We start from the raw sequence: 27,586 nt of genomic DNA on the forward strand, positions 1-27,586 counted from the left end.
CTCTCTCTCTCCCCCCTCTCTCTCTCACACACTCTCTCTCTCCCCCCTCTCTCTCTCCCCTCTCTCTCTCTCTCTCTCTCTCTCTCTTGCGTTTGATTTTGATCATTTTAATTTTGTTCCCCATCTGTTTGTGCATGTGTCTTATGCTGTGCCCTGTGTTTGTGTTTGTTAATGTGTGTGTTGTGGTGTGTATTGTGTAGTCTTTAGATAATCATGTGGACAACCTCATACAAAACTGGGTTACAGGAGCTCGCAAAAGCAACAAGGTACTGAGACACAGAACGAGAGCCGTCTCTCTGTGAAACCCCCGTCACAGCTTCTGTCCTCTGTTGTCCCGCTCTCATCGCACACGCACACACGAGTCCTAACTCTGCACTGCTGTCCCTCACTAACCGTCAGCGGTTAACCAATCAGACGCCTCCAGCGTTAACTGAGAGCAGTTCTCTGTCCTGTGAGGAGGTGTGGACATGATCTAAACTGCATGACAACAAACCTCTCGCTCGCTCTGTGTGTGTGATTGTGTTGCGTTACAGGTGGAGGCTGATATGGGTTACCCAGGAGGCAAAGCCAAAATCATCCACAAAGAGTCAGACATCATCATGGCTTTTGCCATTAACAAGGTCAGAAGAAGGTGTTTTTCTCCTACTCTAAATAAAGATTTCTTAAAGTAAGATTCAATTCAGATTGAATTCCTCCGTGTTAAATAGTGTAAGGTCAGAACCGCTGGTCTGCTGATGATATCTTCAGTAAATCATCATACCTTCCCTCAAACACTGCATATTTACAATCATTTGAATGTGTTCGAGATGATGTTTTATAGACAGATGATGTTAAAACCCAGAAGATCAAGCTTGTTTTTGCAGCTTTGTTTGTCTTTATGTTCTCAGTTGGTAGAGCATTGTGTTGATTTGAACACGCGCACACACATACCTAGGGTGACCTTTGACATACTTCATAAGGACAGTGTTTGTAATGTCGTGTGTGTTGTTTCTCTCAGGCGAACACAAATGAAATCGTGCTGGCGTCCACTCATGATGTTCAGGAAGTGGACGTGTCGTCGATGCTCGCAGCTCAACCTTTCACCTGGATCGGAGAAGACTTTGACAAGGAGTCTCGTAGGTCCGTCTGTGTGTGTGTGTGTGTGTGTGTGCGTGCGTGCGTGCGTGCGTGCGTGCGTGCGTGTGTGTGTCATTGAGTTAAGTGGGAACTGTTATATGAACTGGTGTGTGTGTGTGTGTGTGTGTGTGTGTGTGTGTAGCTCTGATGATGTGGATTATCGTTCGTCTCACACTAACATCGCTCAGGCCAACGGCGGTCCCTTCACTCCTCAGCAGATGGCAGTGTCCTCCTCTATGCCCTGGCTGGGCAGTGGACAGACCAGCATGGGTGCCAGTGTGGTATGTTTGTCACGCACCAACTCGTGTATCGCGTGTTCTGAATAGATCATGTAGAATGATGAGCAGAGATCTGGCACATACAGTCTGCTCAAAACTTCACTTAGACAATCTTGAGAAGTATAAAAATGTGTTTTTTAAATTGGTGCATTTTGATTTTGAAGGACATGAATATTTGACATAACTGATGTTTACGTACGCACACATTAGTAACAGATGTTTACATGAGCTTGAGTCTACGTGGATGATCAGTCACTGCTGTTATTTTGGAAAAATCCTCCAGGTCCTAAACAATCTTCTGTATATTTGAGCCCTGGGACTGGAGGATGTTGAGACACTCATAAACGACTGTTACAAACATTCACTGATGATCAAAAGCACAACACAATTCAGTGACAATTCTTATTTTGAAATATAAGTACTAAAAAAAACATTGGTAGCAGTAACACTTTATAATAAGGTTGTATTTGTTAACATTAGTATATAGTTATTGCATTAGCTAGCAGCACTAACAATAAACAATACTTCTACAGTATTTATTCATCTTAGTTCACATTAACTTTAACATTTACTAATAGATTTTGAAAATCAAATATATATGTTACTATTAGTTAAAGCACGGTGAACTTGCATGAAGAATTGTATTGCCAGTGTATTATCAGTGATCAATAAATACTGTAAACTATATATTGCTCATTGTTAGTTTATGTTAGCAAACGCATTAACAAAAACAACTTTACTGTAAATTGTTATTAAACTATCAAAGCAGCATTTATCAGCGAACCAACTGTTGGGATTATATTGATTTTGATCAGTTGAAACAATACTCCTGCTATTAGAGTTTCCAGTCAGATGTCAATATAATGCGTAATGAATACACACAAGTTTATTTTCATATCTTTCTGGGCATGTATGTATAGGCGCACATGTATGTATAGGCGCACATGTATGTATAGGCGCGCACATGTATGTATAGGCGCGCACGCATGAGTATAAACAATACAAACATTCCAACCTTTTACTTTCCATTCGAAAATTAACACTCCCTCACCTTAACAACCACTACTACCTTCTTATTTCCAAAGCCCTTACTGTCTTACAAGCACACTCAAATGATTCTTTTTGGCTAGACCACACGGTTATAAACAAGTGCTAATCATGTGTGGCAGGACAGGATTGTTGCTAAACATACCGGGAACCTGTATGAAACAGAGAGACATGCAAAAGCATACTTACTAAATTCACACATTTAGTCATTTAGCATACGCTTTTATCCAAAGCAATTTACAAATGAGGTAAACAACAGAAGCAAAACGTTGCCTATCCCTGGCCTGGACTATAGGAGAGGAATGACGTGTGCTCTCTTCGGCTCATTGAAGACCACTTTTGCCGCTGCATTCTGGACATAAAACATTATCAAATATTCTCATTTACAGCTGTTTCTGTGTTAAGACCAGGGTCCAAAAGGGGCTCAGTCAGTAACAAATCAAGGAGGACCACAAACATGCAGTAAAAGAATGTTCTCATTAGTGACATCTATACCATTCCATTCATATCCCACAATACTTTGCATATATATATATATATATATATATACAGTATTTATGTGTGTAACCGTCCCCTCTGCATCATGTTGTGCAATCAGCGTTTAGTGCAAAGACAAAAACTGAAGAAAGAATTATTTATTATACATATTTTAATGCCTTACCTCAGCTAACATAGTCTGCTAATGGCAGATGCTAATGCGCAGCCATCCACTGTGACAGCATAAACAAAATGAGCACACATGCTATTTATCTGCCAATTATTCCAATATTCCACACTGAGAAGCAGGACAGCTAGTTCAAGTCAACTATAAAATAACGTTAAAACAAATGGTAACTTAATTAGTGCTCATATTCTGGTAACACATAAAGCCGTTAACAGTCATTTGAAAAATAGCTAAGTTACCGTGACCGTTGGCTAAACAAGTTAACGTTAAGTTAGTTTTGCGCCACAGTCTAATTTACATATGCTGTAGTACAGCGGGTGCTTAACTATCAACTTTTTAGAGTCAAATAATGAACAAATGTGTTTTTTTTTCTAATTTACATCGGGTGAAAGCTTACCTGAAAACAGCCGCATCGCCTCTCTGCTGGGTTGCAAAGAGAAAGTGCACGCGCAAACAGATAAGCGCGGTAACGAGGTGACCCAAAGCCGACGTAACAGAGAGCTGGTTAGAGCACTAACTGACTGAATTATCCGGCTATGCCTGGACGATGCTTATTCGATGTTATTGGTAGGGGGGGCGACGTCAGCCAAACGTACATGTGCTATCTGGGTTGTATACTGGACTATTCACTGAACACCTAAACCACAACATCAAACCTTTGCGCATTTTTACATTTTCAAACAGATGTCGTTCAGTTAGTCTAATAATGAGTTTCCATCAGGCGAACCGCTGACTGAGTGCAGGCGGACACACAATGAATGACGTCAGGTTTTGCTATCCTTGTGTAGACATTTGGTGTAGTAGTGAATGTGATGCTGATGAAGAGTCTTATCATCCGAAGACAAACACGCAGAGAGCTGTGGGCTCAACAGAGCTCATGATGAGCCTGTATTGAGCTGATAAGAGCGTTTGGAAGTAGTGCGGTCGACCGCAGACAGTCCCACAAAGCCAAGGTACAGACCTGCGTCATCACGCTTGATAAAGACCACACTTACAGTACGCATGTGCGTTCGGTGCATTTACACCTTTTATGATTCTACCCAAGCCGTGAGCTGAATCGCAGGAGAGAATGAAGCATGAACGTCTGCTGACATGAACTTCATATGTATCAACATGAATCATGTGATCTCAGCATCATCTGACAATCTGACTTTGCTTCACTGAAGACAATAAATATGATTGACAATTAAGCGATTCTTACATAAATCCTTCTTTAAGTTCTATAACATGTTCATCGTTGTAAAATAGTGAGATCTATCAATATTTGCAGTGGATGGGTGCTGTTAATGCTGAACGGTTACCAGTGTTGGGGAAAGTTACTGTCAAAAGTAACTAGTTACAAGATTGAGTTACTCTATAAAAAAGTAACTAAATACGGTACTTGGGTACTTTTTGTGGAAAGTAACTGAAAGTACTTTAGCGTTACTTTTGCGTTACTTTTTCTCACCTAACTGATGCTCATGCTTTTCCAGACTTTGCTGTTCTTTAGTGTTTAACACTGTAATGCATTTAACAATCCTATATAGCCTATAACACACCTTTATTTTCTTTACAAAACACATTTCAAATATTTCCTGACCAGTAGTCCTCCACCTCATCAGAGCTCTGCCTACTGTTGACACTGCTAACTTCGCTGTCACTCTTCATATTTATTGTGTTTTAACAGCACGGCTAGTTGCACAAGATGGCGCCGGTGAGCTTTTGGGACGGCAGAGTCGTTTCCAGTCGTATATCACTGTGTGGGAAAAGGAGGATTTTTGGCGGGCAAATATGGGTGTTTTTTTATTAGATTTAAAAAAGTAATATATAAGCGATATGACAGATCCTCTTTGCATTGCTGAGCACTTCATTGAGCCAAAACAACTCGATAGTGTTATACGAAATTATGATTAATCTAATATATAATATATTACTAATATAATATAATATTATTTTGAGGGGAAAATGACATTTAACATATTATGCTGTATATGCTGCTATTTGGTGAGGAGACTAACAGATGACAGTTGTTTCCTCTCTTTCTCCCGTGCTCCGCCCACTCCCCAACCCTTCTTCTGACAGTGACCACGCCCATTTAAATCTGCAGATTTGTGCGTGCAGCGCAACAAACAGTGGAACACAGCTTATATTTACATTCACAAGGCATGAGACCATTGATTGCTGTTGCGTGTCATGACTTGCGCTAATTTTGCGATCTGAAAGTTATCTTCCAAACATGATCAGCCTTTGCAGGACAATTGATTTGCTGTTGCGACTCGTGCTAATTTCACGATCTGAAAGTTATCTATTTATGGAAGGCCGTTTTATCAAAAATGTCTTTAGACATAACGTGTATAGACGTTATACGCGTGGACGCATTATTGCGCCTAAAGACGTAATTTCGTCTACAGACGTTAGACGCGTGGACGCGTAATTGCGTGTAGACGCGTAAACCTTAGTGGCTCCGTTGTCAAAATAAGAGTCACATCCAGCAATGCAGACCCTACTGATATTTTATCTTTGCTACTCTTTTCTGTTGGCTGTTATACTTATTTTATTAAAACATGGCAATGATACGCTTAATTTAATGATTAAATCGATAATCATTAAATGATTAATATGCAAATTTGTCCTATGGTGTGACAGCAAAAATGTAGGAAAAAACCCAAGAACGAAGATAAATCTCTCTTATGCTATTTTATATGATAAAATCCCTGTTATGTTATTTTATATGATAAACATAAATATTAATTATATAAAATAATGTAAAACTAACCAATTTATTCGTCAACTACCAATATCCTGTGCTGTGATCCAAAAATAAAATGTTAAATATAACAGGGCTGCGTTTCCCGATAATGTTGTCTCTTAACTATGAAGACTCTGAAGTTACACCTTAACTCAAGGTAATCCTTTTCTAGGCGTATAGCCTACTTCCTCAACTATACCCATAAGAGGTTACTTTCTTACGCCCCACGTTACCAGGTGCTTTCCATGGTGGTGGTGCTGAATAAATATTGATGTTCGACAATCAATTATTCACTCTATACAAGTACTGCTTTACTGCGTTATGTGAGGTAGCGGCTTTCTTTATAAAATAAGCACTTTAGAAATAGTTGAAGTTGCATTTATTAGGACTCATAGGATAAAAATAAACCAAATTGCAAACTAAATCCAACCATCGATATTATTTACTTTTGAAATGAGTGTGAGAACTCGCAATCTCATGCCCAAATGTATCAACCAGCTACACTAACTGGCAGTATGGTCATATCAAAGGATCTCAAACTTTGGGTCGGAGGGTCACACAAAGCCACTTGCTGTTGCCATGCATTAAAAAAGTTTATTCCAGTAAATTACAATTACTTATATAGTTCACACGTTTATTGTGCTTGGACACTGAATGCTCAAGCGGCGTATTTACAGCGCAAAGCATGTAGCTTATGGCCGCGTTTATTAAAGCATTAAAATATAATCAACATTATTACATTTATGCATTTGACAGACGCTTTTATCCAACGCGACTTACATTGCTTTATCCTATACATGCAATCCCTGGGATCGAACCCACAACCTTGCGTTGTTAACGCAATGCTCTTACAACTGAGCTACAGGAAAGCTGTATTTTAATTTTAATTTAGCTAATTTGATGTGGGCCCCTGATGTGGGCGAGTGCGCCGAGCTCGGAAACGGGGAGATGAGACGGGGAGGTGGAGGCGTGTTGAATTACTTGTAGAGATGGCGCAGGTGAGATTTCTGGTCTTATTTATAAGGACTCTCGCTTGAGCTGATAGGATTGCTAATAGGGAACCAGCCGAGATGATTATGTGCTCCGGCTTCTCCCGAACTTTGTTAATGAAACATCATTTATGCTTCATACAAAAAATAAAAAACGCATCTTCCTCGTTTACTGGTTTTCTGACATTTTTCGTGTTTTTAACATGATTTTAATCTTCATGTACTGTCCGTAGTGATTCGGATATGCATAATACTGGACAAATATTTGTTATGTTTAATGTAAATATGTGTAATGTTAAAATGCAAATGAGAACTCTCTCGGGATCCCTTAGTGTTCGGGACTCTCGGCAGCAGCCCATGTTGCCCATTGGGTTGATGGCATAATACATATAATTTTACAAATGCACACATTCTTGAAAAACGCGTCGGCAGTTGTTAAGAAAATTTCGCAAAGCCATGCTTTCGATGGTCTGTCTATACCGCTTGTATTTTGAAATGCCCTCTTCTCCCCTGTCGTAAAATCACGTATACGCTGACGTATTCATTACTAGGACCATATGCAGTGCCACGCATGAGGGAGCATCACGTTTATATGTATAATTCATGAATGACACGTGGTTACGCTAATGATGACGTCATGACTATATGCTTAATCAATTTTATGCAAATCTTTCCGTTTTGTGACTTTCCATTGGCTAAGACCAATACGTCTGTAGACGAAATTACGTCTTTAGGCGCAAAAACGCGTGCTTTATAACGTCTGTACACGTTACGTCTAAAGACATTTCTGATAAAACGGCCTTCCATTCTATTGGCATTTGCAGGACCCATGGTTGGCGGAGTGCGCCACCATATCGCTATCGCCTCCTATGCTTGTCAAGGGTCTGCCAGATTAAGTGAAAGTGAAGTGAAAGTGACCTATTAGTCAGATATGGTGACCCATACCCGAAATGTGACCTCTGCATTTAACCCATCCAGAGAGTAGTGAACACACGCACAGCAAGTGGTGAACACACGTACACCCGGAGCAGTGGGCAGCTATCACTGCAGCGCCCGGGGAGCAAGTAGGGGTAAGGTGCCTTGCTCAAGGGCACCTCAGTCGTTACCCGCCGGCCTGGGAATCGAACCGGCAACCTTCTGGTCACGAGTCCGACTCTCTAACCATTTAGCCGCCATGACTCCCCACAAATATGAAGACGAACTGCAGCAATAGCAGACAATAAACTGCTTATTGTGCTCGCTGAGCAACGGTTTCTGCAACAAGCATGTTTGAAAAACAAAGAAAACTCAAGTATTGATATGTAAATTTATAAGTAACTGCGTTATCATTACTCGTACTTAAAAGTAATCTGATTACTTTACACGCCAACACCTGACGGTTTACAGTGATGTACATCGGTGTGTTGAATTTATTCATGGTTGTGTGTGTGTGTGTGTGTGTGTGTGTGTGTGTGTGTGTGTGTGTGTGTGTGTGTGTGTGTGTGTGTGTGTGTGTGTGTGTGTGTGTGTGTGTGTGTGCGTGTGTGTGTGTGTCAGATCATGAAGAGGAATCTGAACAATGTGAAGAGAATGACATCTCACCCCATCTATCAATACTGTGAGTCTCATCCACACAAACACTGTTACACACACAACTATAACTAAAGCTGTATACTGCACACTCCAGTCGCACTGATGTGTGTGTGTGTGTGTGTGTGTGTGTGTGTGTGTAGATATGACGGGGGCTCAGGATGGCAGTGTGAGGATGTTCGAGTGGAATCGTCCACAGCAGCTCATTTGTTTCAGACAGGCGGGAAACGCTCGAGTCACGCGTCTGTATTTCAACTCACAGGGAAACAAGGTACTTAAATATTCTTGTTAACATAAACTCTCAGAGAATCTATTACCTACCATTACTAAACCCCTGATGATCAGAAACGCATCAGTCTATACACAAAAAGAGAAAATGCCACCAAATATTGACATTAGAACCATCAGTATGATAAAAACCTTTGGTAAAACCGTGACTTTCCATGATTTTTTCAAGTATATATCTTCTAAACCGAAATACAATGTCATATGGAACAAGAATTGAATATGTATGTTTCAATGAGATATAATTGATATCTTGTGTGTGTCAGTGTGGTGTTGCAGATGGAGAGGGATTTCTGAGCCTCTGGCAGGTCAATCAGACGTCTTCAAACCCAAAACCATATTTGGTAAGAACCTCGTTTTTTTCTCAAAAGTAAATCTGCCGTTGTGTGTCATATATGAATGCTTCAGTCATGACACTTTCAAAAGCCGTCTCATAGTGTTAATAACATTGTTATAAAGTTATGTTTATGTCGGAAAGTCTGAATGCCATCACATGACAAAATGTCCAAGAAGCATGTGCTGTCGCTCTTTGTGTAGAATGTGCAGAAGTGTTCTCTTGTCATTTTGTCAGTCAGTTTCACCCCGGGGTGACATCGGTTCTGAACACTTATTCATATTAATATTCATTTACAAACATTTTTCTGAAATGAAATAATAAAGCGTGTATACGTGTGTGTGTCAGAGTTGGCAGTGTCACAGTAAAAGCTGTGGAGATTTTGCCTTCATCACGTCCTCCAGTCTGATCGCAACAGCGGGACAGTCCAATGACGGCAGGTCAGATACATCACACTGACGTGCAAAACTTGACCTTACATGTCATTGCCGCACGCAATAAACCTTCGTTTCATGTTAAACTTGTTTTCACACGTTTAGAACAAACACCAGTCCAAACAACAAAAGAATGTCGAGTGTGAAACCTATTCAGTATACACAAAACAATAAATGTGCTCTTCCTAATCAAAATCTGCCTTGTTTTTATTTGACTTTAATACCTTCTATGACTAGTGCTGATCTTGCCGTACGCTGTCTCTTTCCTCTGCAGAAATGTTTGTTTATGGGACACTCTGATCTCGCCCAGCAACACTATGATACACGGTGAGTTCACAAACTCTGCAATGTGCTTTCCAACATGTTATGACTGGCTAACATCCACCTGCTCCTCGTACCGTTGTTTATCCTGAATGTTGAGGTGTAAACGTGGACATGCATACGTTCATGAAGGTTTCTGAGGGACGGCCTGATGGAGAAATGAAAGAGCAAGAAATGTGTTTCACGGGACGTGACGCGGTGTCACTCTCTCTTGTTCTTTGTTTGGCAGCGTTCCAGTGCCATGAGAACGGAGCGACGGTTCTTCAGTACGCTCCTAAACAGCAGCTGATCGTCACGGGCGGCAGGAAAGGCTTCGTGTGTATCTTTGATATCCGTCAGAGACAGCTGCTTCACACGTTTCAGGCGCATGATTCAGCCATCAAAGCTCTGGCCATGGACTCAACCGAGGACTTCTTCGTCACCGGCTCGGCTGAGGGAAACATGAAGGTACACAACTGAACATAGGACAAATAGCACCCATGTGGATACATTACCGTGATGTAACATAGTTTTACCACACACACAGTATCTGTGGAACCCTGGGTTATCTGTGTTTAACTACAAGTGAAACCAAACCAACTATAAACCATTTTGCTTTAGGATGCATGTTCAGTATTTATGTAGTGTAGTGGTGGTCAACTGCACAGTTTTTTAGATGCAGTGTATATACTGTATATGTACAGTACATGACAGTTTAGTTGAGAAATTATTTGAGTTTTTTGACGGTTGTGTTTGTGGTCAAGGTGTGGAAGTTAGCGGGTCACGGCCTCATGCACTCCTTCAGCGCCGAGCACGCTAAACAGTCCATCTTCAGAAACATCGGCGCTGGCGTGATGCAGGTGGAAACTTGCCCGGGGAACCGGATCTTCACCTGCGGAGCCGACGGGACGCTGAAGATGCGAGTGCTTCCCGACCGCTACAACATTCCAGCCAGTATATTCCAGATCCTCTAAGAGCGCGGCGGAGAGGAGCGCTTTCGTCGGCACCTCCGCGTTTCAGTGAACCGTAAGAATCTCACGCTGCTGAACATCTTTACCCCGTCCCACGATAGACGCCGAGAAACGTGCAGGAGGTCTCTGGACTGCTGTCATTCCCGGAGGCTGACGCTCCGTACGTAACATGTCGGTAGGAAAGCTGTATGCATGAGCCATGTGAATCATGGCACTTCATTCCCGGGTTATTGGTCGTGCTCTGTAAATGTGCTCAAAGCTTCAGTTTTAATGCATCTGTGTGTGTGTGTGTGTGTGTGTGTTTTTATTTCAAATGACCAGCACTGTGCTTCTGCTCTCAGTGTCAGTGTTGGGTTTAGTTTCTTACCGTACCTTTTCTCATTGGCTGCTGATGTATTTGCGGAGTGTAAAATGGCACAGTACCCTGGCGGTCCGGTGCGTCGCTGCGGCCCCAGAGACACCCCCCCACCATCACCACCCGTCCACACACACACAGGCTTGTTTCTGTAGTGGCCAAACAGCAAAACATTCCACGTGAGGCCATGATGTGTTTCACCTCTTCAAGCTTTTTTTTTTGCACATAATGTATATTTTTGTTTTTTGTGTTCCTTGTATTTATATTTAACGTTAGGAATGTCAGGTATGTTTTAGATGTCTGGGACAAAGTGCAACACTGAATAGGTTTTTGTTTTATTTTATTGACTTATTTATTTTATTTGATCATGTTTGATCTTTTCTGAATATTTGCAATGAGAACTGAGGAAACAATAAAGTGTTGTGGTGAAAAGCTCTATTGGAGAAAACTATTGTAAACAAACGAATGTCTGGCTGTGTGTGGCCGAGTAGTTGAAATGAGTATATATATATAATATAAATAAATAAATCTATATATAGATAGATTCATATAAAAATGAACTTGCTTGTACAAACACGGGGATGCTTTTAGTTCTTATTTTTCTGGATTTGATCTTAGCTGCTGGAATAGTGCTACAGTATATTTGCTTTGATGTATGTGATGTATTTATTCAAGTCATCTTTGTGTTTCTGTCTGATTTGCTGGCCATCGTGGTCATCGTGTCGACTGTGCGTGTTTAAATGTTCGAGCCCTCATGCTCTGATGTGTGTATTTATTGAACAGCCTGATCTGTCTGCGTGTGTAAAAAGGCAAAGCCTAAAACCACTGGCTGATGTTTCTGAAGGAACTTCTGTCGTGCTCAAAGTTTGACCTTTGTAAGCTCAATAAATTCTTTTGTTTTTTGAAGAGAATCATTTTAAAGCCGCTCTCACTTCATCTACATCATCTTCACACTGACATGTTTCGGGAGTTATTGCTTTCCAAGCCTTTGTAGCTACATGCGTACAATATCAACCAATTTCAATTTTTTATTTATTTACAGAGCGCTGTTGTTCCAAAGCAGCTTTACAGGAGAAACACAGAAAAGGTATAAACACATACAGTATGCAACACAAACGCGCATGGTGTTTATAGAACAAGCAAGATCATCCTAGTAAATAATATCTATTAAACCCAGTCTCCTGGCCCATTCACTTTCTTACTGCGCACGGTTCAATTCATCAGGCCGTGTTAGCATTCTTCTTTATCGTCATGTAAAAACACTTTTCTTTTCGCCCGATGTCAGACATGGGTTAATGAGGCAGTGTTGTCTAGTGCTTTCTAAAGTCTTCCTAATCCTAATCCAGATGAAAGTCCTTCACAATCCCATACATGCTACGTATGGCCACTCTTCACCATCCAATTCATTTCCAGCAGATGAAGTCCTGCCTCACATGTTTCCAAATATTCAGTGTGTTGGGAATGCTGGTGACTTTAAGAACTTCAGTTAGGGCTAACAGAAATGGATGTTGTTAAAATTCCTGTTTGAAGTTTGTGTATTGCTCATAAAAACACGTCACATTCAATTGACACAGAGATTCATTGTTGAGAGACAAAACGCACTATATTGATTTTTACTTCAAACTGTTAATGGTAACAAATAAACACGGTGGCCATAAAAAAGTGTCGTTTGAAAATGCATGATTGCTATTGCATTAGATAACATTTTTATATAAAGACAGAACAAGGACAAAATGTTTGGGTTTCAAACGATCAAACGATAGACCGTATTGAAAATAAAAAGAACCTCGAAATGAACTGACTTTTCGACATTTAAAGGCCAGTTAGGCCGTGTTGGTCTCTTCTCATCCTCAGAATAAAGTGGTCTGGCATGCTGTCTCTGAAACCGTCGTTCCCACATTTAAATATCAATAGGTTTTGTCATCACTGTATACTGTACGGCCAGTTTAAAACACTCGATCCGCCAGAGAAAGGAAGGACGATTGGTTATGCGCATGGGAGCAACTGAAGCATGCAGGATTATTGGCTAACACACGGAATGATGACGTGACGGACAGATCCGGTTATTCGTCAGAGAGAAACTGAACCTGGTAGGATTTGACGTATCTGCTGTCCCATATGTACAGGTGTTTATCTCGGGGATTGTATGAGATCATGGACAGAAGCCCATCAGATGCTCGCAGGTCTAAAGTGACACCGAGCGGTTTCCCCTTCAGGAGGTCAAAGGCGTGGGTCACCCGCGTGTCTTTAGTGTCGGTGATGTAGAGGATCCCGCAGGCGATGAAAGCATTTCCGGCTTTACTCCTGGGGTAGGTGGTGTTGCTGTAGCTGCTGATGGAGAATGTTTTCTCATGTAGTCGTGCCACCACGATGCTGTCGTCTGTGTCGGAGGCAAATATGATCCACAGGCCGTTCTCGTCTGCTGCCAGTTTGAAATATGTCTTGGAGTTATGAAGCAGGTACGAGCGGTTGTGATAGAGAGCGTTCTCGATGCTCAGCGTTTGTAACATCTTGCTGTGAAGGTCAAACCTGCAGTGCACATAGAACAGTTTTCATTTATAGCCCATCGTTTGTTACAACGTGATTCCTATAGTTCCGATAGTTTAAAAACAGCCGATGATCAGGGCCGTCAATCAAAGGAGGACAGGAAAATGCTATGAATCTGCGCTCTGTATCTAGAAAATGTTTAGAAACATCAGCAGTTTGATGTTCAATATTAATAGTCATTATATGAATTATTAACATTCAGAAAGAAATAGGAATTTAATCTTCAGATTCGGCATCGGCAGATATAACGCTGAGTAACCGACCATCAGTGGAGAAATGTAGTATCGGTGCATCTCTAAATCCTCTAGTTATAATTGTGTTATTCCGTAGAGTTTTCTATTATTCTAAAATGTGGGAGAAAATATAAATGATGTTTTATTAACGAAGTTCGGGAGGAGCACGTGCAGATAATTAACTCTGCTGGCTTTCGATACACAATCACAGCACTCATCCTACTAGCCTATAAGTAGCCAAGCCACCTCACCTCTGTTCCCTCCTCCACCCCGATTCCACACCACTAGCCTGTTTTTACCTCGGCACCGGGGGGAACGACCTGAGGAACGGGCCCTCTCCCCGGTCAACGGGCAGGTGCTCCGTGTTCGGGAAGAATTACCAAGCTTGGAGTCCTCGCCCTGGGACAGCACGCCAAATACGCATACTATCCGTCCCAGTTCATTAGCTGCGAGGAGAACTCGTGAAATAATGAATGAGTGTTTTGAGCGGTATTGGTCATGAAGTATGTCTGATCTGGTTTAATGTATATTTTTAGATGAACTCATCCTGTAAAGGAGTGATTTTTAAATACTTCATATACTGTATCAGTGTTGGGAGTCTCTAAAACATGACTCAAGAAGTTTACTTTGCGATATTGGATGTCCCAGCGATGTGGTAGAATATGGAGGCGTTGTGTACAGCGTGACCACATCCTTGGAAAACCTTCTTGACGTCAATGGATTGAAAGGTGCTGTTCTGGAACGCTGCGACGCTGTTGTACTCCTTTATGATACGACCTGTAGAAGTGGATGTGAAATGTTTGTCATGTGAAACTCTTTCAAACAACAGTGTGGCGTCATTCTTCTCTCTCTCTCTTCAGTACCTGAGAAATGTTCTGCCACCCAGATCCTCTCGTCATCCTGAGCGGCTGTGTCCATCATCCACGCTCCAAACGTGTCGCTCATTTTCATCAGATGTCTGGGGTTCAGCACTGACTTTATGACACAATCTGACAAACACAAACACGCGCTGTGACATCTCGTGTACTGTTCATGTAACGTGAACTGTGATGAGTGGAGTACACGTTACTGTACCGTTTATCTTTCGTGCTGGCAGTTTCTGACTGATGATGTCATCATTTGGGACTGAATTCAGGAGACCTAAAGAAAACCAGAGGGCTCATATTTTAAAGCTAGAGAAAAAAAGTCATTTCACAGATAGTTTAATGTCCAGGTATTTCACACCCAAATTCTGCATAAAAAATCATATATTTTAAGGTAAGGGTAAGGTATTTTTGTCATTGTTGTTATATCACTGAAGATCAGCATTATATGAAATGGTGACATGCGAAACTTACCCACTGCCCTCACTCATCATCTTTGCTATCTGGGAATTTATTATTTCATTCATTAATAACCCATATGATTTGGCAGGACTCACCCATAGACTCTTTCCCCATATGAGGATGTGATCTGTGATTTCTGTGTCTCGGTGGTCCCTGGAGTCCGGGTGGACCTGGAGGACCGGGTGGTCCAGGGATGCCCGGAGGTCCTGGTGGCCCTGCAGATTTACAGCAGCTGAATGAATTCATGTCTCATACACGTAAACACTGTTACAGACACAAGCAGATGTTTGCTTGATTCTTTTTACAGTGTAAAACAGATGCTGAAATACACAACGCTGTATTGAGCTCTTTACCCTCTATGAGGACATCATTTGACTCTTCACCCTTCTCTCCAGGAGGTCCCGAGGGTCCAGGATCTCCTTTCTCTCCAGGGTCACCCTTCTCACCCGGAGGACCTGCACGCACCAAACACAAAATCATACTCAGTCAGCCCATTACAGGTGCTGGAGATGTGGGGTGGTGTTCTGAAAACTTAAAAGAAGCAAGCTGTGTATTAGTAATGCTTGACTTTAAATACGTACCAATGAGTCATGGCCATTGGGTTTCAAATTATTCTTACTTTATCATGTCTCAAATCAACAAATATTTCCCAATGGTTTTTGTCACCACATTACAAAGAGCTCCTTTCAGAGTTTATTCATGTGGCGAATGTCTGTGGGCATTTCTCTGTCTGCTGTCAGACGCAGCTCATATCTGTCTGAATGGATAAAATCCTCGTCCTCGGGAAATAATGAAAGATGCCTTTGACAAGAGTGCATTTACATCCATTCATTCATGTGCATCATGTTGTTCTTCATGTACAGTAGCTGACCTCTTTTGCCCCGTTTCCCGTGTGCTCCAGCCTCTCCTGGTAACCCTGGAATTCCATCCGTTCCGTTATTCCCCGGCACTCCGTCCACACCCGGCAAACCTGCAGTTCCAGCCGTACATAACATCACTCAAAAACACCACAACTATACACACGTCATATGTTATGACAACGATGTATCTCATATTCATCACCAACACGTGTCTGTGCATCACATTTCACCTTAAAATTCAACGAAATAATTCGATTACTGCATTTTATACTGTACATTGTGATATTTTCTATTTTCTATTCCTTTTTTTCAATAAATGTTTTTATTATGTATGATTTAGTGTTCTACCTGGCAGTCCCGGTGGTCCTGGTGGTCCTGTGGAAGCCAAAAGTAAATGAAACTCATCAGAGAACATACTGTACAGTAGATGTAAATATCAGTCATATCATAAGAAACTGCTGAGGCTCACCGGTCAGACAGACTCCTTTAGTACTGTTGCAAATATCCAGCAGAATTTTGACCTGAAACATAATGGAGATATTACTGTAACAATGTCGTCATACTTCACAGCTCTGCGTGCACTAATGAACTAGAACAAACAATGTAACCAATAATTTACATATACAAAACTGAACAAACAATAATTCATTTCAAATATTCATCTTATTTGAAACTCATGTGCGATTGGAAGACTAATGGAAGGTTCCGTCAGGGCATTACTATAGACCACTTCAGAAGACATAAACAGCGCTGATCCGACACTGGTCCAGAAGAACAAATGTTTGAACAAAATACAAAAAAACAGAACATCTGTAACTGAATCAAAATGTTAAACGCATATCTGGAAGATTTTATTATATACGTAAGATTTAAAAAATGAAACTGGAAGTGTTTATATCGTGTGAAGTGGTCTATAAATTAACTAAGGCTTTCTGAACACACAATATTATTAAGTTGCTATGGTGTTTTGGCGGGTTGCTAGGTGCCCTTTGGTTAGGAATGGTCACTTTGAACAGGAATGTCTTACTGGCACCATGGAGTAGGTCATCATCATCATCATGCCATCCTGCTCCTCTGTTTTGTGCTGGAAAAGCTGCTCAGGTTCCCGATGATACTGATACTGAACATCTCTCATGAGTTCCTCGTCCGGACCGGCCTCGTGCTCTGTTATGGGCCTCGTCCCTCGATGCTGCCGACTGCGCTTGTTTCTGGAATATTGATACTCGGCTTCATCTCCGTTCACCGGTGTCATAAACTCCACCACGGAGCTCTGAGAGATGTCCACCATCTGTCTCTCCACCTCAGTCACATGAGTCCACATCTCTGTGTGCTGAATCAGGAGCAGTGCCAGACCGGCCGAGTTTATCAGCGTCAGAACACACACGCTGTACAGAACCAAACGCACCTGCCAGGACAACTGACCACCACATCGTCTGAAGCCTCCGCTTCTCCTCAACTCACCCAACGGATCCAACATCCTTTCCCCAAACTCAAGAAACAGTCCGTTACAGAATCTGAAGGCTTCTCGCTGATTTCTAAAACAGATAAATCCCGTAAGAGACTGAGAAGAAATGATGTTTCAGGACAATTGAAGTGGTTGTTCGGAGCGCGGTCTGCGAGAGATGCTGGGCTTTGTGTCGTTCTGAGGCGCTACTGGAGGAGAAGAAGAAGGCACCGCCTGTGAGGTCACCTGATTTATATGCAGTCAAGTTCATTCTTCAGCATGACCGTGGGCTGACCAGAATCTTCCACATCAGCCAATGACTGAGGGCCACTGCATGACTTCTGATGTCAACAATCCACTGTTTGACAAGTCATCTGGAGAAAATCTTCAATTGCAAATGTGTGTTACAAGGTATACAGAGATGTACAATGATACTGAAATGTGGGTAAGAAAGTATAACATCATAAACAGTACAGTGACAAAGGTTACAAACAGGTAAGAGTAACTAACAGTAAACAGATCTTTCAATACAAAAATTGGAACTTAATTTTTTTATGACAGCGTTGCTAATAAAATCTTTTTCTTAACATGAAACCATGGTACATTTTTTGAAATATGCAATGAAAAACCATGAAAAACTGGAACGAGACAGACCAACAAAAAAAGCTTTTCAGCTCCAAGGTGATTTCATGTCACAGTGAGTAAATGTCAGTGGTTAAGAGAACACTGAAGGGAACAGTGTGTGCACTCAAATTCAAATACTGTTTATATCATCTGATCACCTGAAATGCAAAGGCTGGTAATGATTTCTTCTTTCCTTCATGGCAGTGTTTAATATATATTTCATATTATTACAATAAAATCAGTGTGGTCTTGTCGTGCATAAGCAGACGTGCATAAAGAGAAGTGAGAATCCCCTCTACTCTCTCTGATACATCTTAGTAGTCTGTTGTGTTTTGTGGAGAATTGCCCTGCGGCTGTAGGTCACTGCCAAATAAAGCATCCAAGCCGAGCCGAGAGCTCATTGGTTGGGTTTGTGTGAGCATGCAAGCCAGAAACTAAAAATCTTCAGTGGAGTCTGTAGTGTGTGGTTATGTTGTGGGGTGGAGGTGGGGGTGGGGGGGGTTCGTATGAGTTCAGAGAGGATTTTTATTGAGATAATTATGTCTGGATAGGTCAAAATAATGAACTCTTCAAATGAGGAACAAGAATGGCAGTGTGGCTTTTGACACTATTTCGCCTGAAACCCATTAGGTCCTTAGTTTATTTTAGGTCAGCCAAGTATAGATACTGAGTGTTTTTACATCTAAGTTCTGAAGCTCATTATAACATGACAAATTCATTTACATAATGCTTTAGACATTTCTAAAACCTTGCATGCTCATGGATTAAAAATGAGAACCAAAATGAATTCACACTAATTGACGATCGTCTTGATTTTACTGTGAAAATGAAAAAGTTGTTTTATATAAATTTATGCTATAGCATTCGGTCTATAGGATTTTTTTGTTGAATTAAATGAACTTTACTTTGTGTTAAGCAGAAGAAACAAATGAGTTCGGAGCAAGTTTTTCTATATTCAGGAAAAAATAGGGTGAATGTACCAGGAGAATGACAAAGGGCCCAAGTCTGAGCCTTGTGGTACACCAATTGTCCAGCAGCTTTGAAGAATATGATCTCGTGTGTTATAACTGGGATTCTCAAATATAAATAAAATGATGCTAATAGTGTCATGGCTCTGCCTCACTTAGTCATGTTTTTCTTGGTCCTGTGGCAGAGTCATGGCAAAGCCTTTGGTTATGTGTGGAGAGAAACATATTATTGTCCTTTTGACAATAATATGCGTGTCCAGTGTCTCGTCATTGGCCCCGCCCCTCTCGTTTCCTGTATTGTTTCCCGTCCGTGTCTAATGTTTCCCACCTGCCCTCGCTCGTTATCCTTCGTTTGTCTTACCTATAAATGCCCTCATGTTTCTTTGTCCTGTGCTCGTGGGTTATATTGTTCTTGTATTGTGCATGTCCACTTGTGCGCTGTGCCCACTCGTGCTCTGTGCCCACTCGTGCTCTTGTTTGCTGTTGCTGTGGATTACTTCCCATCCGTTTTAGTAAGGGTTTAGTTCTTGTCTAGTGTTGTGTTAAGCCCAGTGTCAGTTAGTCTACGTCCTGTTGTTTGTATTATTTTGTGACCTTTCATTTTCCCAATCGAGGGTGTTTTGTTTTGTACTTTTGTTTTGTTATTAAATAAATATATCTTGTTAACCCCTTCACTGCCGCTGCCTGCACTTGGGTTCTTCTTGCCACAGCTGTGACAAATAGTGTTATTGCAGCATAAAAATAGGCATGAACTAAAATTGTCGTTTCAAAAAGTCATTGTTTTTGACCTTTCAAAATGAAACCGCACGGGATTTTTATACAGTATAATGGAAATGTGATAACTGCTATATTTGCAGAGATTTTTATGTAACAGGCACTCAGAGGGTCAGTGCAGTGGACATTACTTGTTTTTGATAAGAGGATGTGGTTTGGCTTCTCTCCCTGTTCACCACATCTCAAACATTGCAGTCGTTCTCTGTCATTTGGCACTACTCGTGAGAATCCGAACAGCCATCCACCCACAACGGCCATGCTGCATCACACAAGTGGACCTCAACACGTCGTCTTCTCAGAATGCTGGTGTAGAGCAGCAGACAGACAATGTGACCAGACAATGAAAGAAAGAAAAACATGTGACATCATCACAAAACTGCTGCTATACTGTTTCTCATTATTGATTTTTCATTTTGTAGACATTTACCATTAATAACTGTTACAAAGACAGTTTTCTCAACACAACTTTCTTGGAAGTCCTGGTACAAAAATATGTGTAAATGGTCTCTAAATTTATTGTTGGAAAATATGCACATCTCCCCCTTCTCGGCCCCCTGCCCACAGTTTTGCCACAAGGGACAAACAACTTAGAATTTCAAAACCCGAGGATCACAAAGACCGTATTCAAGTGACGTGGCCTTGAGTGTGCAGAGGGACATTTTGTTCTCTGATGAATTAAAGATTCCTTGTTTCTCTCAGTGAGACATTCCTTCCTCATAAAATGATCTCTTCTTCATCATGAGAGGCCCTGGATTTCCATAGAGTCCCGATTTGCTAGTGTGTTTTGTCACTGCATGTTCAAAGAGTTTGATGTCATTATGAAAGGGTCAAAGACGTGATGAGGACCACCAAGAGATTTGCTAGCTATCCTGTGGCTCAGTGATTAGAGCATGGCGCTAGCAACACCAAGGTCATGGGTTGGATCCCAGGGATTGCACATTCTCAGATACAAATGTATAATATAATGCAATGTAAGTCGCTTTGGAAAAAAGCGTCTGCCAAATGTAAAATGTAACTGATTCTCTTCTAAACACCCGATTTGCTGTTTGGCAGATGTTTTCAAAGTGATTTATAGTACAGTACAGTCCTGCTAGAGTTACCCGAGGTTCAGTTTCATACTCAAGGGGAATACAGTAACCAACAACATCTAGTTAACTAGTCTAGAGCTTTAACCACTTGGTTCCCACCGTAAAGTATTGGCCAATCTGTCATTCTTCTGTAATACATCTGAAATACTGTAAATCAAATGCATGTGAGGGAAACACATGACGTGAATGAAATATTATAATAATATTCATATATCATATGTATTTCAATTCTCATGATGATTAGGCAAGTAGGTACACATGATGTATGAGACACACACACTTCACACAGAAATGTCCAGAGAGCTCCATGCATCTGCACTGACGGCGCTCACACATGTCTGCTTGTTTCCATAAATTCTTCAGAAATGAAAGTGGGCGTTCAGTGAATTCATAACGTCTCGGATTCTGACGCACAATGGCAAAACTGAAGAGACACAAAATAGCCTCTGTGTTCACTGAAACAATTTGTTGGTGGTTTAAATCTAATGGTGCAAAAACATAAAATGCCTGCAGTGAATAATGTACATGCTTACAGACTCATACATCAGAAACATTCAGAAAGCAAAGAGTTACACATATTACACATCAAAAGATATTTGTGCAATAGAGTCACTCACACCCATGACAGTGGTTTGCAGTTTACAGTTCCAGTAGATAACAAAAGTAGTAAGAGCTTTTCCTTTGAAAGGGTTGGATCACCAAAAAATGACTTTCTTTCTTCTCCAGAACAAAAGAAGATATTTTGAGGAATGCTGATTACCGAACAACACTGAACCCCATTCACATCCATAGTATGGACAGAAAACCAGTCAATGGGTACTGCCGTTGTTCGGTTGTATGAAGGTGTGAAATGAATGTAGATTGGATTCGAAGAGAAATGATATGAGTTCATATTGAGATTTCCAATAATATTGACCAATCTGAGCTCAGTTTGACACATTGTTGACATCTCTTCTGAAACTAACATTTGTGACTCTTTTTCTCAGGAGAAATATCTGAGACTCAGATGAGACTTACTTTAAGCAAACGTTTCCATTTGCTCTCCATTTAATCGAATGATCTGCTGCAATGATGAGTGAAAAGAAAAGCCAAAGTGAAATGAGGGCCTGTGTGGTGTTTTGTTGAGCAGGAGGGGTCGCAGGATGACTCAAGGACATGAAGCAGATGTGTTTCTCATCTCTGCTCTTTGATGTCTTTAATGAGTTGAGCACAGTTGAGGGTTGATCATGTTTTGGAAACTCTGTGATGCTGAAGGACACGCACATGGAGCAAGGTTACGCTTGAGTTTTATTTTGACTTTTGAATGATCCCGATCACACCCCATGTGAGCGTTCCGATATAAAAGTCTATGCGTGCTCTACAGACACGTTACTCTCTTCTTCACACACGTGTTCTTATGGCAGCCGAACTGCTCCAGCTCTGCGGAATGCAACCTTTGCGTCTCGACGGTGAGGCCGCGGTGGATTTTCTGATTCACGGGGCTCGTAACGGCACTGACAGAGCCGCCGAACACCTGCATGGATCCACAGTCACATTACTGCTGCTGTTTATCTGCCTGCTGCTGGCCATCAGACATCACCAGACAGACACATCTCATATACCCGGTGAGAAACTTCTGCTTCATCTCCACACGGGCACACCGTACACGCTTCCTTCACCTTATTGTTGAGACGGCAAATCACGTTTGCTCTTGCTTTTTAGTTTTGTTCTAGAAAAAAGGACGTTCTTCGACATAGTTATGATCTTTTGTAGAAAATTGTAAAAATCCCATATTATAAAAGGCATAGTTCTGAGTCTGAATTCTGTCTGGAAGCACACCTACGCTGTTTGCAAACAGTCTAGACTAAAGATTACTTTTCTTAGTCATTCAAAATGTCTCCATCATCTTCCGTGTAGAATTTACACAAAAGCTTGCACATCCGTTTCTAGACATCTCAACCTGTTCTGTTCTGTTCTGAACTCTTATCTCATTCATATCCAAGTAGTGCATAAGGCAGTGGTTCTCAAACTTTTTCGTTGTAAGGCCCCCTTTGTGTAGAGTGCATCGCTTTGCCGCCCCCCAAATAAAGACTTATAATCTTAAATTTAACATTTTTATTTAAACAAAAACATATTCGGTTATACAATGCTGAAACATCTATTCTTTTGTCTGGTGGTCTTATTTTTCTGATGTTTGATTGCATAAAATCTATGATCAATTTCTATATTTCATAAAATGCCACAAAATCTGTGGCCCCCCTGGATCCACCTCGGGGCCCCCCCAGGGGCCACGGCACCCAGTTTGAGAACTACTGGCATAAGGAACGTCTAAATGAATTTGTATTTCATACATCCAGGATATGTAAATATACTGCCCATTTGCTGTGATGTGTTTCATTCAGGTCCTTGTTTTCTTCTGGGTCTGGGGCCTCTGTTGTCTTACTGTCGGTTCATCTGGTGCGGGATCGGAACGGCCAGCAACTACTACAACTCCAGATATGGAGACATGGTGCGGGTGTGGATCGACGGTGAGGAGACTCTCATCCTGAGCAGGCAAGTCCTGACGCTTCATCACACCACACTCAGAAAGCGCAGGTACGTCTGTTAAAGATCTGGAAAACCTCTGCTGTGTAAAACCATCTGCTAAACTTACTCTTAAAAAGAGCAGTTTTACATCCATTCTAAATCATACACATCTTACAGGCGTCTTCTAGACGTCTCGGAGACGTATCGCAGACGAGCGAACAGATGTCAGACATCAAATAGACGTCTGCCAGATGTGTGTGTGCTATCAGGGCATTCTATCACACGACAAGCTTCATTTCTGATCATCACGTCAGAAGAACTGACTCTGTTCATCATCACAGGTGCTCTGCTGTGTATCACGTGTTGAAGAGATCTGTGTACACCTCGCGCTTCGGCAGTAAACTGGGTCTGCAGTGTATCGGGATGCACGAACAGGGCATCATATTCAACTCCAACGTCACACTCTGGAGGAAAATACGCACATTCTACGCCAAAGGTTTCTACACTTTTAAGTTGAAATGATTATTATTATTACTTAAGGATCCTAAAGTTCTTCTAATGCACCCGTGTAAGTGTTTGTGTGTCAGCTCTAACAGGTCCGGGTCTTCAGAGGACTTTGGAGATCTGCACATCTTCCACAAACACACACCTGGATGATTTGTCTCAGCTGACAGATGCTCACGGACGTGTGGACATTCTGAATTTGCTGCGCTGTATTGTGGTGGACATCTCTAACAGACTCTTTCTGGGAGTTTCTCTCAACGGTCAGTCCTGCATCAAACGCTTGTCTTTCAAGTGTAACGTCTGTTTATTCATGAATATTTACTATGCGATTGTGTTGCAGAGCGAGATCTGCTTCAGAAGATTCAAAATTATTTTGACACCTGGCAGACGGTTCTTATCAAACCTGACGTGTACTTCAGACTGGACTGGCTGCACAGAAAACACACACGAGAGGCGTGAGTTCAGTGAAGCCCTATCATCACCATACCATGGCTTTTGGACTCGGACCGTTAGTATTAGTGATAGTGGTTTTATGTTTTGTGTGTCAGTCAGGAGCTGCAGGACGCCATTGCGGCTCTTATAGAGAAGAAAAGATGTCAGCTGTCACAGGTCGAGAAACTCGAGCACCTGGACTTCACTGCAGACCTGATATTCGCTCAGGTCAGTATCACACACACACATTACAAATCACATCCCGTACACTATAAGAACCATGTGTGTGTGTGTAGAGTCACGGCGAGCTGAGCACGGACAACGTCAGACAGTGTGTGTTGGAGATGGTGATCGCGGCTCCAGACACTCTGTCGGTCAGTTTATTCTTCATGCTGCTGTTACTCAAGCAGAATCCAGACATCGAGCTGAAGATCCTGCAGGAAATACACACTGTTTTAGGTCTGAACATACACACACACACAAACACACACACACACATCTGATGAATGAATCATGAAATCCTGTCTTTATTTACTCACCCTTTGTGCTCGTATTATTACCTTTATATCCATTGTATTATATCCACCTGTCAAGCCTATTGTGCGGAACATTGGGAACCAAACTGTGACATTTCTCAGAATATCTTCTTTTGATTGTTGAATGACCTGAAAGTGAGATTATTTGAATCTTTGTGTTTTGTAGCTGACAGAAGCCTTCAGCACTCAGATCTTTCCAGGTTTCATGTTCTGGAGAGTTTTATCAACGAGTCGCTTCGGTTTCATCCGGTCGTGGACTTCACCATGCGGCGAGCGCTGGCTGATGATGTCATTGAGGGTTACAGAGTGAAGAAAGGGACAAACATCATATTAAACACGGGCCGGATGCACAGATCCGAATTCTTCCCCAAACCAAACCAGTTCAGTCTGGACAACTTCCAGAAAAATGTGAGTGTCTTCTGTTTTAGACATGATTGCAAGAATGATAACCTCAAGTAGCCTACCAAAGCATTCATTTATTTTTTGTTTACTATGTAGTTGACTTACTTTAAAAAGAACACTTTTTAGACTTTATTTAGTGTCTTGTAAAGACACGTATAGACGCAAACTCGAGGCAGGCGGTGCGAATGACGCGAATCGGGTGGCAAACGCGCGATTGCCGTACGTTCCGCGAAGGTTTACATTTAAATTAGTCATTTAGAAGACGCTTTTATCCAAAGCGAACATAACGAACTTTTCCCGCGAGTAATAAAGAGCGTGGAACGCGATTGTTTGCGTTTGGTGTGAACCAAGCATTACTCGCGGGAAACGTTCGTTATTTTCGCGTGATTGAAGCGAAATGACAAATATGTTCAACCTTCGCCGAAGACGAGATTGACGCGCGTCCGCGGCAATCGCGCCGCCCGATTCGCGTCATTCGCACCACCTGCTGCGAGTTCGTGTCTATGCATTGACTTTGTATGTAATTTACTCACGCAAAACGCTTAATTCGTGTAACTAGGGTGACCACCACCCAACAAACCAAATGTGGGACAGGTAATCTGTTTGTGTGGGACAACATTGAAAATGCATAAGACTGGTATAATAACAGAATGAAAACATTTTAATATAATGTTTTAGCTTATAAAAATAATTTGTTATTTAGTCCATTCCAACTACAACATAATAAAGGTATAGATAAAATGTCATATAACATAAAACAATTTTATTGGCGATTTCAATTTAAGGTTCACTGTCTCTTTAAATTTTGAGCGCTGAGATCAGACGCGGAGTTATTGTGCACTTCCAAGATCTTCTCAAAAAGAGAAAACTATAGGAATAAATAACAAACAAATAATGAAAAAGAGTTTATCTTTTAAAATGTATTATTGTTAAATAATGCATTTCATGATTTGCAAATAAGTACGCTAACCACAACCTATAGGCTAAACACGGTTTCAAAGCCACACAGTTTACGATGTTTTAGTGAGTTTTTATTCGGCAAGTTGACTTGGGAGGATCGCCACCCGATCTACTGACAGACGTCGCAGCGTCTTAATGACTGAAATCACTGCCGTCTTCTCATACATTGGGTAAAAGTCAGGCTTTAAAAAATACTTGCGTTTGTATGAGCTCGTTGGACACTGGTGAGTGAGCACCTGGTTTGACACAGCGCTGTTAAATAGTTAAATAAACAATGGCGCAAACAAGCGTCTCATGTGCGTTTCGATTTAAAGAACGTGTTTCTTAATGTGACAACTAAAAACCAACAGACTGATGAAGATGCGGCATATTTTCTCAATATGCGACGTGCGGTACAAGGGGTGAAAATGCTGTGCGGTACAACGCAAAGCGGGACGGTAAGTGTAACAGTCTCTCTCTCTCTCTCTCTCTCTCTCTCTCTCTCTCTCTTTGTGAAAAGGTGCCGAGTCGTTTCTTTCAGCCATTCGGATCAGGCCCTCGTTCTTGTGTGGGAAAACACATCGCCATGGTGATGATGAAGTCGATTCTGGTGACGCTGTTGTCACGGTTCTCTGTGTGTCCTGTGAAGGGCTGTACTGTTGACAACATCCCTCAAACCAACAACCTCTCCCAACAGCCGGTGGAGGAGACGCCTTCAGCTCTCAGTGTTCAGCTCACCCTGAGAAACTCTCTCTGATTCCTCTCATCATCTATTTATCAAACACCTTGTTTTATGACATTTGTATGCTCACATTTGTTTGTAATAATTGTGTATGTATTTGAGATAGTACGTCACTGTGTCATTTTGTGTATTATTATTTCATACGACTTATATTCATAAATAAATCTACTGTATAATGTATTTGGAATTGATTGATTGTATGGAAAGGAGAAATCAGCTTGGCTGGTCAACAGTGATTGAAGTACTAAATCCAACTTCATTCATATCGTTATATAGTTATTGTAATATACGTTTAGGGGTTTTGTAGAGATTAGGTATGTGTAGGAGGTGTGTGTGTGTGCGTGTACCATAGATGCAGTTCTTCATCAAGACAAACAGTCTTCATTGTTACATAAATGATTCATTGTGTTGTGTGATAAAGTTTTATTTCTCTACAGTATGCAGCAATGTTTTCATTTCTCACTACACAATAATCTTTGTAACTTTATGTATTGAATGTTACAGTGTTGTTCCTGGTTAAGAAAATAATCTTTATAGTCAATGCAAAATAATACCTAAAAAACCCCACACATAATGAACAAGCTAAGACATAC

At 41.3% G+C, this 27,586-nt stretch overlaps 3 protein-coding genes across 5 annotated transcripts in view; 2 read left to right on the top strand and 1 right to left on the bottom strand.

Moving 5' to 3' along the window:
• The window catches only part of dmxl2 (Dmx-like 2), a 67,359-nt gene extending 55,378 nt beyond the window's left edge, over positions 1–11,981 (top strand). For 2 of the 3 annotated variants that reach the window (XM_057327179.1, XM_057327180.1), the window contains exons 35-45: positions 201–266; positions 534–620; positions 998–1,119; positions 1,259–1,397; positions 8,359–8,419; positions 8,535–8,662; positions 8,943–9,020; positions 9,359–9,450; positions 9,719–9,771; positions 9,995–10,212; positions 10,509–11,981. In XM_057327179.1, the coding sequence (XP_057183162.1) occupies positions 201–266; positions 534–620; positions 998–1,119; positions 1,259–1,397; positions 8,359–8,419; positions 8,535–8,662; positions 8,943–9,020; positions 9,359–9,450; positions 9,719–9,771; positions 9,995–10,212; positions 10,509–10,718 (1,254 nt within the window). In that variant the 3' untranslated portion in view covers positions 10,719–11,981. The remainder of the gene's footprint in view (positions 1–200; positions 267–533; positions 621–997; positions 1,120–1,258; positions 1,398–8,358; positions 8,420–8,534; positions 8,663–8,942; positions 9,021–9,358; positions 9,451–9,718; positions 9,772–9,994; positions 10,213–10,508) is intronic. The other variant, XM_057327182.1, reaches the window with a different exon arrangement.
• Positions 11,982–12,088: 107 nt separating this feature from the next.
• Positions 12,089–18,084, bottom strand: gldn (gliomedin). Its single transcript, XM_057327183.1, has 10 exons — positions 17,063–18,084; positions 16,505–16,556; positions 16,384–16,410; positions 16,047–16,145; positions 15,529–15,630; positions 15,271–15,390; positions 14,925–14,990; positions 14,714–14,839; positions 14,477–14,627; positions 12,089–13,599 (listed from the first exon to the last, which is right to left on the bottom strand). Exons 1-10 carry the CDS (start codon positions 17,510–17,512, stop codon positions 13,134–13,136), a joined length of 1,659 nt encoding a protein of 552 aa, XP_057183166.1. The 5' UTR covers positions 17,513–18,084; the 3' UTR covers positions 12,089–13,133.
• Positions 18,085–18,975: 891 nt separating this feature from the next.
• Positions 18,976–27,429, top strand: LOC130549838 (aromatase). The gene is made up of 9 exons (XM_057327184.1): positions 18,976–22,537; positions 23,315–23,465; positions 23,780–23,934; positions 24,026–24,202; positions 24,283–24,397; positions 24,491–24,602; positions 24,671–24,833; positions 25,077–25,318; positions 26,772–27,429. Exons 1-9 carry the CDS (start codon positions 22,282–22,284, stop codon positions 27,006–27,008), a joined length of 1,608 nt encoding a protein of 535 aa, XP_057183167.1. The 5' UTR covers positions 18,976–22,281; the 3' UTR covers positions 27,009–27,429.
• The last annotated feature ends 157 nt before the right edge of the window (positions 27,430–27,586 follow it).

Source organism: Triplophysa rosa, unplaced genomic scaffold (genome assembly GCF_024868665.1).
Source record: "Triplophysa rosa unplaced genomic scaffold, Trosa_1v2 scaffold181_ERROPOS110053, whole genome shotgun sequence".
Taxonomy (NCBI): Eukaryota; Metazoa; Chordata; class Actinopteri; order Cypriniformes; family Nemacheilidae; genus Triplophysa; species Triplophysa rosa.